The sequence below is a fragment of the Caloenas nicobarica genome, chromosome 3 (genome assembly GCF_036013445.1).
Source record: "Caloenas nicobarica isolate bCalNic1 chromosome 3, bCalNic1.hap1, whole genome shotgun sequence".
Classification (NCBI taxonomy): Eukaryota; Metazoa; Chordata; class Aves; order Columbiformes; family Columbidae; genus Caloenas; species Caloenas nicobarica.
In genome coordinates, this window is record NC_088247.1 from 66,514,963 (window position 1) to 66,528,459 (window position 13,497).

Genomic DNA, 13,497 nt, shown 5'->3' on the forward strand with positions numbered 1-13,497 from the left:
GCAATATTATTTTTGAAGTGCTTTTGAATGTGCCTGATGTTAGCTGGGTGACCCAGCTGGAAAGACACTCCAGAGCAATGCTAAGGGGGCCCAACCTGTCCATGTTATTAAGAATTTTTGTCATCAGAATATATCTACCATAATAAACCTTCAGAGGTTAACAAAACTCAGAGTAGGGGTGGTACATTTGTCTTTGTGAAGCTGACACAGACAATCTGTTCATTTTTACACCAGGGCCTGAGGTTGTGTACTGCATGCTTTTTGCATAATTTTTTACTTTGTGATGGAAAAGAAATACTTTGTAACAATTCAGTAGTATGGTCTAGACAGGCCAGGTTTCATAGAAGGAACCCAAATCACTGAAGCCTAAAAATACAGAACTAGTGAATGCCTATGCTTTTGTTAGAAACTTGCTCATTTGCAGGTCAGTGCTCTAACTCCAGGTGCAAGGGAATTAAGCAGTACCAAGTTTTGGAAAAATGTGCTGTGAATGTTTGAATCTGGAGAAAAAGTCCAGTCTGTGTTTAAGCCTTGAGTCCTGTTGTTTTGTCTCTGTTATCCAACCTAAATTTTTCTCTCAGGTGTTTTGTGGGGAAAACAAGCAAGCAAACTACAGGTGGTGATTTCTTCATTTGCTTTCATGGCATTAAGAGCCTTGTGAAATCGTGCAATGCACGATTGTGTGAGGAGAAAGAAATTTTCTTATCACAGATCATTATATTTGGCTTGTTAACTGATTGCTAGACATAATGCCTCTCCCCTTTTCAGATTTACAGCACCAATTTAGTGTGTTCAGTGGCAGCATCAAGCATGCCAAACATGCCTTTACTTTCTGATCTTGGCTCAGGGGAACTCAGGACATTGAAGGTAAAAGTCCAGATAGGTATCAGACAGTTTGGCCTCGATTTATATAGGTTTATTGGCAGACATACTCTTTGCTGATAGCAACAGTATTTGCTTCTATAGGAAAATACAATCTTAAGGTACTGTTTTGTTATTTTTTTAACTGTTTTGGGAGACATTCACTGCTCATCAGTGTAAACAAAGATGGAGACAAAAGTACTATATAACTCATACCTGGCTCTATACTAGACTATAAGTTTTACTCACCCTTGTTTTCCAGCTGTTTCCTGAAATCCTGTTTAGCTGCTTCACTGTCACTTCTTAATTCACCCAATCTGAAGAATATGGCACACTTTTTCCCCTCTGGAATTACCTGATCCTTATGAATTATTTGGGGATGTGAGTGGTGGAAGAACAAGCAATAGGAGAGGACTTTAAGGCTACAGTCTTGAAAGAATGCAGGAGCTGAGTCAAGTCATTGCTGGTCAAGTGCATCATCTTTCGCTGGGCAGCCTGACTTGGCTCCAGCCTTTTTTGTGCTGAGTATAACTGTCCTCCTTACCTTCACCTTCAAGTGCACGGAAGATATCAGAGTACTTAGCACGGAAGAAGAGTGTTCAGTGAGGGTGTTTTCTCATGTTTGCTACTTCGTAACACTTCTAGGACACTGAAGAGCATCATGAGTTATCTTCAAAAAATATCTGGAGTGGAGATCTTATGTCCCCCATGGCTTGACTGTTTTTTAAAGCTGTGGGACAGGATAAATGCAATTTTTTTTTTCTTATTGTATACTCTTTCTTGGATATCTGATAAAGGTCAATTTATGTCTCAGAGTGATACAGTGTACAGTCCTGATAGGTGACCTCCACAGGAGAGCTGAGCCAGTCCTGTGAAGGAGCTGCTGATGAAACAAACAGCTGCTTCATCCCAAGAAAGCAGGCAGGAAGCCCGTTACAATGAGGAGCCTCATGGCATGAGCCAACAGTTTTCAGGAAATACTGCTGCTGTGTATTATGCCTTACACTTGCGTTTTTTTTCTGTTTCCTGCAGCTTGATAAATATACAACAGTTCTCCTTTTCCTCCTCCAGCACTGTATCAGTGTTGGAAGCTATGTTTAGTTCTTGTCAAGTTACAGCAGGCTTTTTATAATCACAAAGTAGTGAAAAAAGGCCAGCAACACAATGAAGGCAAATATTTGTAGCATATCATAAACCTTTCTTTTAACCTAAATATTTAGAAAGAACAGGGGTGTAGGAGGATGCTGTACTTTTTAAAGCATGGAAAAGTTAAGGAGCAGCCTCCTAAGTGTGCTGACGTGTTGGACAAGTCTTTTTGCTGCAGCATGAGTGAGCAAAAGGACTTCTTCCTTTTCTTCAGAAAATGCTTACTGACTGAAGATCATTTAGAAAAGTCAATGTTTAACTTTTCTGTAAAAGAAAAAAGTGCCCAGCCAGTTTCACCAGCACATGGAGGACTGCAGCTGAGAACCACCACCACCCTTTTCCCCAGTGAAATAAAAACACATGTTATCCCAGTGGATCTCGAGAGACTTGTTAGCACCTTGAAAACATGAATAACTTTAAGATTTTCCTTTAGCAAACACTGAAGTAGAAAAGCTTGCAGCGTGGACTGAGGGACAAGAAGTGAGTTGTGCAGTCTGTTGCTGAAAATGGCCTTCTGCCAAAATGCCCCTATCTATGCTTGGTACATTTTTAGTCTGTGACTGATCAATTTTAAGTTGTTTTATTCTGAAAATGTCTTTACTTCAATTTTTATCGTATTTTATGCTATATCATTCTCAACTGTTTACTAGCTTTTCCTTTTATGTCCTCTCTGTCATGGAAGATGATGCTGCAGCTTGGGAGCCATCAGAATAATTAAGGTGGAGATAAGCAAGGTTTTGTTGTGAGGTACCACAAAAAAATTGTGTGCCACAATCTGTGAAACTCAGGGGTTACGCATCATGTTCCCAAAGGGTTCCTGCTTTAATCCATTTTCTAGGGACGTTCTCTTTGGGCCCCTAAAATGTTCCTGTATTTCATTTCATTGCTCAACTTTTTAAACTCTAGTTTCAATAATTACCAAAACCTGGCATGAATTGCTACACCAAATAGAATTTGATCCATGAGTTGCCAAGCAGAAATGTAACTCACCATGTGCAGCAGATAAGGAAGGGTGAATGAGCGTAGATGTAATAAAAGTTGTTTTCATTCAAATGCAGCATTACTGATAGTTGTTCAAAGCCTGTGATATACTCAGAGCACTAAAGCAGTACTCTATCATTGGAAATATGTGCTCATATCTATTTGGATCATGACCTGATTCTTAAAAACATTTGAGTTTTGTAGTATGTCTTTCTCATATGCATTATTACCCTATAAATTACCCCCCAAATTGTCATTGTTTTGAACTCTAATGTTACTTTTTGACTTGACTAAGAGCCTTCCTGATGCCTGAACTTAACATTTCTGCTGTCTGCTGTCATATTCATATTCTTATACCCAATTTATTCTTTTCTTTGCAGATCAGGAAAAATGTGATGATGATGAGATGGAGCGACTTTACAAGTCATTAGAGCAAGCAAGCCTGTCTCCCATTGGTGATCGTCGGCTGTCAACAAAGAAGGAGCTTAGGAAGTCATTTATCAAACGCAGCAAAAACCCCTCCATTAATGAGAAGCTCCACAAAATTCGAATGCTAAACAGCACATTAAAGGTGAGGTCACAGAGCTAGCCAAGGAAAAGCCTGAGAGAAATAAATGGTTTGGCTGAAAAAAGAAGCAAGCCTAGACTTCAGCCATACTCTAATTACATATTTACTTAAAGCCCCAGAGAATTTGGTTAAGTTTTTCAAACTGTTTTCTACTTCATTGTGAATACTGATCTGTGTTTTGTTGTTCAATTTGAACTGAAAGCAGAGGCAATAGTTCAGAAGGGACTCTTTTTGCAGAAGTTCCAGCCCATTTGAAAAATTTAATATAGCAAGCTTCTTTTAGCTGGACAACTTGCAAGCTCAGCTGAAAGCACTAAACAGGGGAGCCTTAAAAAAGGAAGAGCAAAGTACATTGATGATAAAGGACATGAAAACGACCCTGAGCCAAAAAAAGTTTTCCGTATGTGATTATTGGAAAATGTAGAGGATGTGCCAAAGCTATTGTAAAGATCTCCTGTAACTAAAGTATTTTTAATAACAAAAGCATCCTGCTTTTATGTTGAAAATATATCATGAACTGGAGGGGTGGAGGGCTTCAGGAGACGTTCCATGAAAGCGCCAGTAAAACTGTCTGGAATATGAGGATTTATGAAGGTGTTTACTCACCAGCATCAAGTGTCACGGGATTTCAAAGCCTGCTTCTGAATGGCACTGAGGGAAACAGAAAGCTTAGCTCCAGTATCCAAACTGTAAGGAGAACAAAGAATAAATGCAAACCTGGGGCTTCACTTGTTTCTTTTTGTATGCATTAGAGGCAGGAATTGAGTATCTTGTTTCACGTGTGTCTATGTGGCTTCTGGCATTGTAAGCTGGAGAAATGCATGTCAAAACTTCTATCAGCACAATAATTTATTTGATTATTAGTTGCAAGGAGAGGCTTGGCTGTTGCATCCTTGCCTGTTTTAAAATTCCTGAAGATACTGTTGAAAAGAGAAGTGGGAATAATAGGCATTCTCCCTGGCTCTGTATGAGACCTGGTGAAGTCTCTCCTCAAGTATCAGAGAGTCTTCAGTACTGACTATTGCAGTATCCGTCTGCATCAGCAACAAAGTGAGCCCATCATATAACAGAAAGTTAGTTTAAAAAGTATGCTTATTTTATGGGACAGGAGGCTAAATATAGAAACATACTGCAAAGTGTTCCCTGATAGGAGCCTTCCTAATGAATCTAAGAATCAGTTAGTACAAAATGGAGTTGTATTTATGGGACAATCAAATTCATTCATATGGAGCTGAATGGAAGCCTTACTGCTAGACACGATCAAGGAGAACAGCTTTGCATTTATTTAGCATGGGAGTATTGTATAAGTTGTGATTAGCAGTATTTTTAAGCCTAGGCTTGTCCGACACATCTATTTAATATGGAAAAACCCTGATATGTAAAATGTGTTGATTTTTTTTTTTTTTTCCTCAAACTAAGAAATTGGAGTGTTGTCAAGACAAATATAGCATAGACGTTTTCTCACAGACACAAACAGAGTTCTATACACAGCAGTGTTTAAGTTAGCCTGTCTGAAACACAAATGCCTGCAGTGGGAAACTGCCATATTCTTTTAGTGAGATTATGTGCCTTTAAAGTAAGTTTTCTTAGCGTATGACATAAGACATGAGATAATTGGAAATTATCTACTGGAAATTTAAAAATCAGGAAAGTTTCATGTCTGATCCATATTTACTCTGCTTTAATGAAAACCCTGTTAGTTTGAGAAGTGATTTATGCAAGATTCAGTGTAATTATAATTTCAGACATTTGACTCCACATCTTTAACAACAGATTAATGTTGCTGCCACAATATATCATTAACAAAACATGTTCTGGATAGTTTGGAAGAGAGAGAATCTGTGTGCAAATGCATCCCAGGCTTAATGATTGTGGGAAATAGATTCAGTGGTACATGACAAATTCCATGGCATGGCTTTTTGCCACCAAGTTTGTCCACTGGAAATACTCTTATCTTCCTTCTTACCTCCCTATCTCCTCTTCTTTTAGGCTAGCTACACATATCTCTTGCATCAATGCCAGAAGCCCTCTTACAAGGGCTGGCACTAGGTCTTTAGGGTGGGATCTCTGTAAACCAACAGCTGAAGAAGATTTGTGTTTAAAAAGTGGCTCAGGCATCACAGAGATTAGAGTAGCTGATAGTTTATTAAAGTAGTAGTGGGATATGAATCTGTAAACAGTCAATTGCTACTATTATGAAGTGAGTGTTATGAATGTGTGGGGGTATCTTTAAGGTGTTTTCAAGGCAGCCACTAGCACAGTGTGTTCTCGGGCATAATGAAACCAGTGGCAGCATGAGATGGTTAGAGCTATTCCTTTGCTTTCATACACAAACTGGAGGGTATGGAGCCAGGCAAAAGCAGTAAAGGTTTGTTAGTGCAGCATGGTGCCTCCATTAAGAGACTGTAGCTGCTAATTAGGGCTTCCCTATCCTGTGGTCCACTGCATGGATAGGCAATAAGGGTTGGAAAAGCAAAATGGTTCATTGTGTCAGAAAATGTGAGGACATCAATTAATATAGATATCTGAAAGGAATGTGTGAAGAAGAGACAGCCAGGCTTTTTTCAGTGATACCCAGTGGTAGGACCAGAGATGCCAGGCACAAACTGAAACACAGGAGGTTCCGGCGGAACATCAAGAAACACTTCTTCAATGTGAGGTTGACCAAGCACTGGCACAGACTGGTCAGAGAGGCTGAGGAGTCTCCATCCTTGGAGATATTCCAAAGCCATCTGAACATAGTCCTAGGCAGCCTGCTTGAGGAAGAGGTTTGGACTGTGGGACCTTCAGAGACTTCCATCCTCAAGCATTCTGTGATTCTTGGACATAAAGGGTCTCAGTCTTGCTATATCAGTGACTGTTCATGTCTTACAATTGAACAAGGGTGCCAGCAATATGTGGTCTGAGTTGCTCTTGTCTAAAAGTACAGACCAGATTTATTAGTAGTAGCTGGTGGTAGATGTATTAGCAGCAACATGTGCTCTAGCCACGCTACTGCCAGTGCATGGCTTATCTCCAAAATTATTTTCTGCCTAGCTCCCAGAGAAGAGACATTTATAATGTCATGGGGAATAAGTGCTTTTTGAGAAAGTTGGAACTGGTGTGAGTTACAGAAATAAATGCTGTTGTGTCTAGTTTCATGCAAGTACTAACTTATGAGATAGCATAACAATGTCTAATTTTCACATGAATTTTCTTTCATGAAGTTTTGCTGAGAACCCCATAAAATAAAAAATCTACATGAAATCATAATATTGCCTTCAACTGGAATGAATTTCTGCTGTGGACTTACCTTTGATCCGCCTTCTAAAAAAGGGAACAAGTTGCCAGGAGGGTGAATAATTTGCTCTCTTGTTGTGACATAGTTCTCTAATGTTCTCTGTGTGTGTTTGTTACGGACAATGAGCTTGACAGTTTCTGTGGGAAATAACCACTTGTTCTCCTCCTAGTGTAAAGAACATGACCTGGCCACAATTAACCAGTTGCTAGAGGACCCAAAATTGACAGCAATGAAGTACAGAGAATGGAGGAACACAAACATCATGCTGGTTCAAGACATTTATCAGCAGCAGGAGGTCCAGGACAGGTCCACAGAGAACAGCGAGGAGCAAGAGGTGACTCCACAGCCTATTGCTGAAAGTGCTGTCTGAGGCCATGGTTCAGTGGGTCATGGCAAGATTTTTCCCAGGAGTCTTCACATACAAGCACCTTAAACTGCTGCGTTTCGAGGTTTGCTTTTTTTCCAAGTGTTCTTTGAAAGGAAAACAAGCCCTTCTCCAAAGCTTTAATTCTTCTTGCAAAATTTACTTGATGTCAAAAGGGTGGATCCCCCAAATTCAAAAAGCATGCCTGAACCTGGGCTGCATACCCAAGAAGACTATTTTATGAAGCAGCTAAGAAATGTTTTTCCATCTTTGGAGACATAAATATGTCTAACTCCTGGAAGTTATACAGAACTGCATAATACGTACTGTATAAAAGTGAGATCCTTGGGGTTGTTTTAACCAAGTAACTTGCAGTTAAAGGAAGCTAAAACAATGCCAACAGGATGGTGTCTACTTTCCACCTTTTTACCCTGTAAGGTAACCTGATGTATGAATTTTCATGTCTACATTCATTCACTTTCATCACTCTACCAGTTTAAACTGAGTCAAACAGAATAGTAATTATGCATGAGTTTATACTACAGACAGCTGTCAGGCACCCAGTTTGTGCTCTGCCTGATGTTTTATGAGTTTCAAACTTATTTATGGACCAGATCAAGGTACTGTTCTTTCTATATGAAGAGGAGAACATTTGCTAACATGTAATTTACTCTTCAGTGAGGCAGCTAATGCTTCAACAAGTTTCAACTTTTCTTATGGACTTGGTAGAATTCCTTGTAAGATTGTTTTCCTCTTTCTTATTTTTGACAATGTTGAGTATTAAGGTACAAATTCACCCCAGATTCCTACTTAGGAAGATGATCAAGTTCACAAGGCAGAAGCTAAATAATTAAATTCCTGATGTGGACCTGAAGGTGTAAAACATAGCTGCAAATATTTTTGTAAATATATGTCATTTTATGGCTTATATGAATGTGACTGTGTACTGTATATATGTTTTATTTATATATTTATATATGCCAAATTTCCTAATGTAGGTAGGCACGCATGGACCAGACCCACTCAGATGTGAGTGCTTACAGGTTGATTTGAAATGCTTCTTTGTTTTTTGTTCCATTATGAATCACAGTAATGGCTCTACAACTGAGACTACCCTAGGATATCTGCTGTAACTTTTTCTTCTGTCTTTCTAGCTTTGAGTTTTAGATGAAGAAAATCTGTACAACTTAGGGCAGGAAAATAAGTTTTCTAGAATATTTCAGGATTTCCCTTTGGACAAACACAAATAAGTATGTTGAGAGGTTTTGCTGCAGGATCATAACTCTTTGGCTTCATTGTCCTCAGCACAAGGTTTGGTTTTTTTGCCTTCCCATCTTCTGCATGAGTACAAGTATGGGGAACTTTGCAGAGTGCTGAATTTTGAAAAGCAAGAATTAGCCCACCATTCTCAAATTAATGCCACTATAGGAACTGTGACAACTGACACTTCTGTTGGCTGTTTCATAAAGATATTCTTTGTCATTAGTTTTCAACACAGTTTATCTTTTAAAGCAAAATACACTGTAAAGATGCAGCCATATTCACCTGTCTTTATACATTATGTGTTTTTTTCATAGCTTGACTGAGAAAACAAAAGTTTATAGTGTTAGTGGGAACATGTGAAACCTTTTCTACCTGTGTAGTGATAAATTTGACTGTAGATACTGCATTTTTAACCCTCAGCAGCTTTCCTTGTAAAATAGAGACTTGGAATTATGTTCCAATGCATCCAAAGATTACAGTTAAACCTGTGTTGAGTGTGAAAACTGAGGAGCAGGCAGTAGACTAGAAGAAAGGAGAAAAACGTAGGTTCCTTTGATACAGGCTTTAATGTCAGAGGGTCAGGGGAAATGGGGGCTGGTTGAATGCAGAAGCAGAGCTATGCTTGGGGATAGCATCACTTCCTCGGGTATAAAAAGGTTTAGGAGTGTGAGGGTAAGGACTGGTGTTGGGTCAGGACTTAATAATTTGGGCTAGTCTGCTGGTGGGGAACAAACATTAGCTGAGACCTGGAAGTGTGTGACAATGAAAATTGGGAGTGTAGGGATTAATCTACTTGGTCCATCTCAGATGTAACTACCTGGGGCTAAATTACTGATAAATAACGAAGGTCAGATTGCATGTACATTTTCTTTTGCAAATGTGAGTTTCTCATGAAACAAAATGTGTAAACACCATTTTTCTTCAAAAGCATCTTCACTTAAGCATGTGCTTGTTTTTAAGATCTAAGTGACCTGTTGAACTGGGACAGACAAGTCAGTGCCTTGCAGTTGTGAGCAAAGTCCTAGTCAGCTCTGTTTGCTGAAGTAGATTTGCACTATACAAAGGAAAGCACCATGTGGCCTTCACGTGCTGTGCTGGCTCTTTTCACATGATGCTTGTATAAGCATAGACAAAACAGGTTTCCCAAATATAGAGACAGACAAATGTCCTTGGACTGCCCAAACTCTATTATTGGTTTTGACACATTATGTAGCCTAAAATAGCTTTAAATTACTCTCTTTCCAATGGTCAGTAGATACTTATTGTTGAACTACTGAGGTTTTGGAAACCTCCTGAGAATGGGCTGTATTACCCTCTTAGAAAGGAACACAAAATTCTTGAATAGGGTTACTTTAATGCAGTTATTACTTTAGCAAATTTCTGTGTGTTCAAGAAAACAAATATATGGCTTTTATGCAAGTGCAGTGCTGGGAGCCTATCTCCTTTCTCTTCAGATACTATTTAGAACTGAAGCAAATGGAAAATGTGTGAAATGAAAATTGTAGAAAGCAAGATTCATTTACCAGCATTGCTAATTTATGTGAACATTTTGAGCTGGTGCTAGATTTATCACAAGGGCTGCGCAGCAACGTGAAAGCCTTGGTCGGAGCAAGAAGTTTGCACAAGCTGTCAGCTACAGCTCGTGGATGCAGCAGTGACCAACCTCGGCAGGAGAAACTTGGACAACTCTGTGCTCTGCTCAGTGATACTTGGGGTATCTGGGGGATCTGAATTTGGAAGGCCTGCACTATTGTTTCATAGTGCAGGGGTACTGTGCATCCCTAGTGAATATCCAAAAGTCTTTAACCATCTGCCTCATGGGACTTGTTTTGTGTACTTTTTAAGGACAAAGTGTGTGTGCATGCACATGAGCACATGCAGAATTATTCCTTTGTCAGTAAAGCCTTTTGGTATTCGTACTGTAAGTCCAACTATGCAGATTGTGGAGTAACTTAATGATAATACCTAATTTCAGCTGTTTCTATAGCCTGTCTCTGGTGGCTTTTCTGGCAATCGAATCTCTCTGCTTTGGCGGCATAGATCTCATGAGCTACTAGAATGAGGTGGGATCACATTTCCTTTCCTAAGATGGGAGACGTTTCATGTGGGGAATATGAATTCTGTGAATTGTTTCTGGATCTGCTTCTGATTATTTACTCAGTACTGGGTTTTACCTGAAACAGGAACAAACAGGGATAAATAATGTGTTGTAAATTTCAGAATGTAAAATTTTTTCTAACTAGGAAAAAATATGGGCATGCTACATCTATTTTGTGAGCCTGTAAGTTTAAATGTCTATTACAGATTTAATATAAAAACTTTTTTTTTTTTAACTCAAAGTATTAAGGAACTTCATGTAAGCATACTTTTGTGTTAAGGAACTCCATGTACTGTGGTTGAAGTTTGGGGGTTGGGCTTTTTTGGTTTTGTTTTGTTTTTGTTTTGTTTGGTGGTACAAAAGTGACCAATTGCAATGAGGGCCTGGCTTTACTTCATTTATATGAGACATCTCTTTCTGTTAACAGGAAGCCAAAGTGGTTTTCTTGTAGCAGGAGAGCCAAAGTGGTATTTCCTGTTTTGTGTGGGGCATTTCGAAGCAGCAGACGTTTTACATTGTCAGTCAGCATTTCCCTGACGGCTTGAAGATTTATCCTATTTTGGTCTGCTGCAAGCTGCCACATTCTTGCATTTTTAAGAACTGGCTTCATCATTAACGAAAACAAAAATTGAGGAGAAAAAAGGAAAAGGAAAAACAGAACAAAAAAGCTCTGAGCTAAGGTCAGGCTGAAATTCTTGTCTCTCTGCAGAAGTGTAACAGGACCTAAGCTTGCCAAAAGCTAGGCATTTTGACACTGAAAAAAAGATTTTCAGGTGTTGAGTAGAGTACTACATTCCTTGAAATTTGCTATGGGAGAAGTTCCAAGACCTGTCTGCTCTGGAAAAATGAATATTTTTTCCAATTTATTTTTTCTTGGTAAAAATCCAAAGGGGAGTGGTTTATCATCTGATAGAAAGTTAAAAATGAAATAAGTGTGTAATTCATTGATAGTTCATCAACCTTGATGTATTACCTTGAAATTATTGACTTCAGATGACTCAGCCTTCAATGCAGAAAATCCATTTCTTTTGGAAATGGTTGTAGCTGCCACAGTGTCTGAGGCTTATGTGCCCCATCTGGCTTGCAAGACGTCCATTTTGAGGATGTAGGAGTATGGCATTTTTATAGGGCAAATAGCTTATGTCATCATACCACAGGTTAGAAACTATGTAAACTCTAATACTCCCTGTGTCCTAGATGCTTTAGGACCTACCCAAATTATTCCAACTCTTTAAGTTGCTTATGGCAGTTTTACCTTCTCCCACCTAAAAATAAAAGCCATATGAAAACGTCTCCCATTTTCATGTGAAGAGAAACTCTCACTAGTCTGGCAAAGATTCAGGTAAGTCGCTTTATTTATGAATGTTTAGCAAAACAAATCACCTGGTGAAATGTCCTATGTGCATACTAATACCAGTGCTCTTGTGCAAAGCTTTTACTGCTGAGGACAGACCAAAGGAGGAATGGGGGGTGTCTATTCCATTACCCTCTGTGTAGCCAGGGGAAGCCATACACAGAGGAGTGTTTGCAAGGATATCAGTTAGGCAGAGGCAGGGCCTGCAGTACCATGAAGGTATATAGAATCGCAATTTGGTATTTTATCTGTAAGTCTATTTTTTTTTTTCACTGGTTTCGAACTCAAAGCACAATGTTTGCATTCAGCGCTGCCTTTTTACTGCTTGTTGCCCACATTTGACTTGATTTTAATGGAATGATACATACATCTTGCAGAATGAGAGCCTTATGTTTGCACTTGTCAATTAAACACTGAAATGAGAGAATATTTTGCTCAGCCTTTTTTTTACTTTTCACTGCATATTTTTCTGTTTACTCCTATATATTAAAATAAGGATTTGCTCATTCTTTAAACAGGCAATTTCCCCTTGGGACGAATATTACTATTAAATTGAATAATCTGGAACCAGGAAGAGTCAATGAATGGTTTGACTGAGGAATGCCTTCCACTGGTTGGCAATGTAATTTTTGAAACTGCTGCTAAATTAATTGGTTGCTGTAGCCACCCTGAAGGAAGAATGGTCCCTTCTGACAAGTATGGGACATTGTTTGTTTGGTTTTTAGCTCACAGAGCTGCCTGTTTCGATCAAAAGACAATTGGGATCTTTTTCAAAAGAGTTTCAGTTTAGCTGGACAGGCCAGCCAGATAGCAGCACCATGAAGGTATGTTTCCTGAGCAATGATATTGTCTAAGGCAGGAGTGTCAAACTCATTTTCACCAGGGGCCACATCAGCCTCGCGGTTGCCTTCAAAGGGCAAATGTAATTTTATACTGTATAAATGTAACTACTCCTACCTGTATACAGTCCTAAAATTACCTTCAGCGCTTTGAAGGCAACCGTGAGGCTGATGCGGCCTCCGGTGAAAATGCGTTTGACACCTCTGGTCTAAGCGATTGGCTGCCCTGAAAAAAGACTGTCCCTGTCCCCCTCCATTCCCCCAATCTCCTACATGCTCCCACTGCTTGCCTCAGACCAATCTGCTCATCATTTGGCACCTCTGTCAGCTCAGCTGAGTCAGACAGCAAGGAACAGACATAGCAAGCTGGATAGCTGTGTACTGTGATGCTGAATAAAATTGGCTTATGGAGAGGTTCAGTGCCTACCAGAGTCCTCACAAGGGAGGCAGCTGGAGTGTGAAAGAAGAAGCAGAAGGAAGAAGAGCTGTGTAAGTAGAAGGGAAGAGAGCGACCTCTTCCTTTTAGGAGCAGACCATTAGCTTGACTCAGCTTCCCACAAAGCTATAGCTTTGCTTTCACCAAATGATGATTTCCCTTTTTTCCACCTGCCAACACATGGTTGTGAAGACAACCTGACTGAACAGTTTTTATGTGGGATTTACAGTGATCTCAGCCTGTGCTCTTGCTTTCATAGAATCATAGAATCATTTTGGTTGGAAGAGACCTATAAGATCATCAAGTC

The 13,497-nt window shown here is 39.4% G+C and overlaps 1 protein-coding gene across 2 annotated transcripts in view; it reads left to right on the top strand.

The window, feature by feature from the left end:
- IPCEF1 (interaction protein for cytohesin exchange factors 1) overlaps positions 1–8,085 on the top strand; it is a 37,484-nt gene extending 29,399 nt beyond the window's left edge. For both annotated transcript variants that reach the window (XM_065631623.1, XM_065631621.1), the window contains exons 8-9: positions 3,369–3,559; positions 7,006–8,085. In XM_065631623.1, the coding sequence (XP_065487695.1) occupies positions 3,369–3,559; positions 7,006–7,206 (392 nt within the window). In that variant the 3' untranslated portion in view covers positions 7,207–8,085. The remainder of the gene's footprint in view (positions 1–3,368; positions 3,560–7,005) is intronic.
- Positions 8,086–13,497: the final 5,412 nt, after the last annotated feature.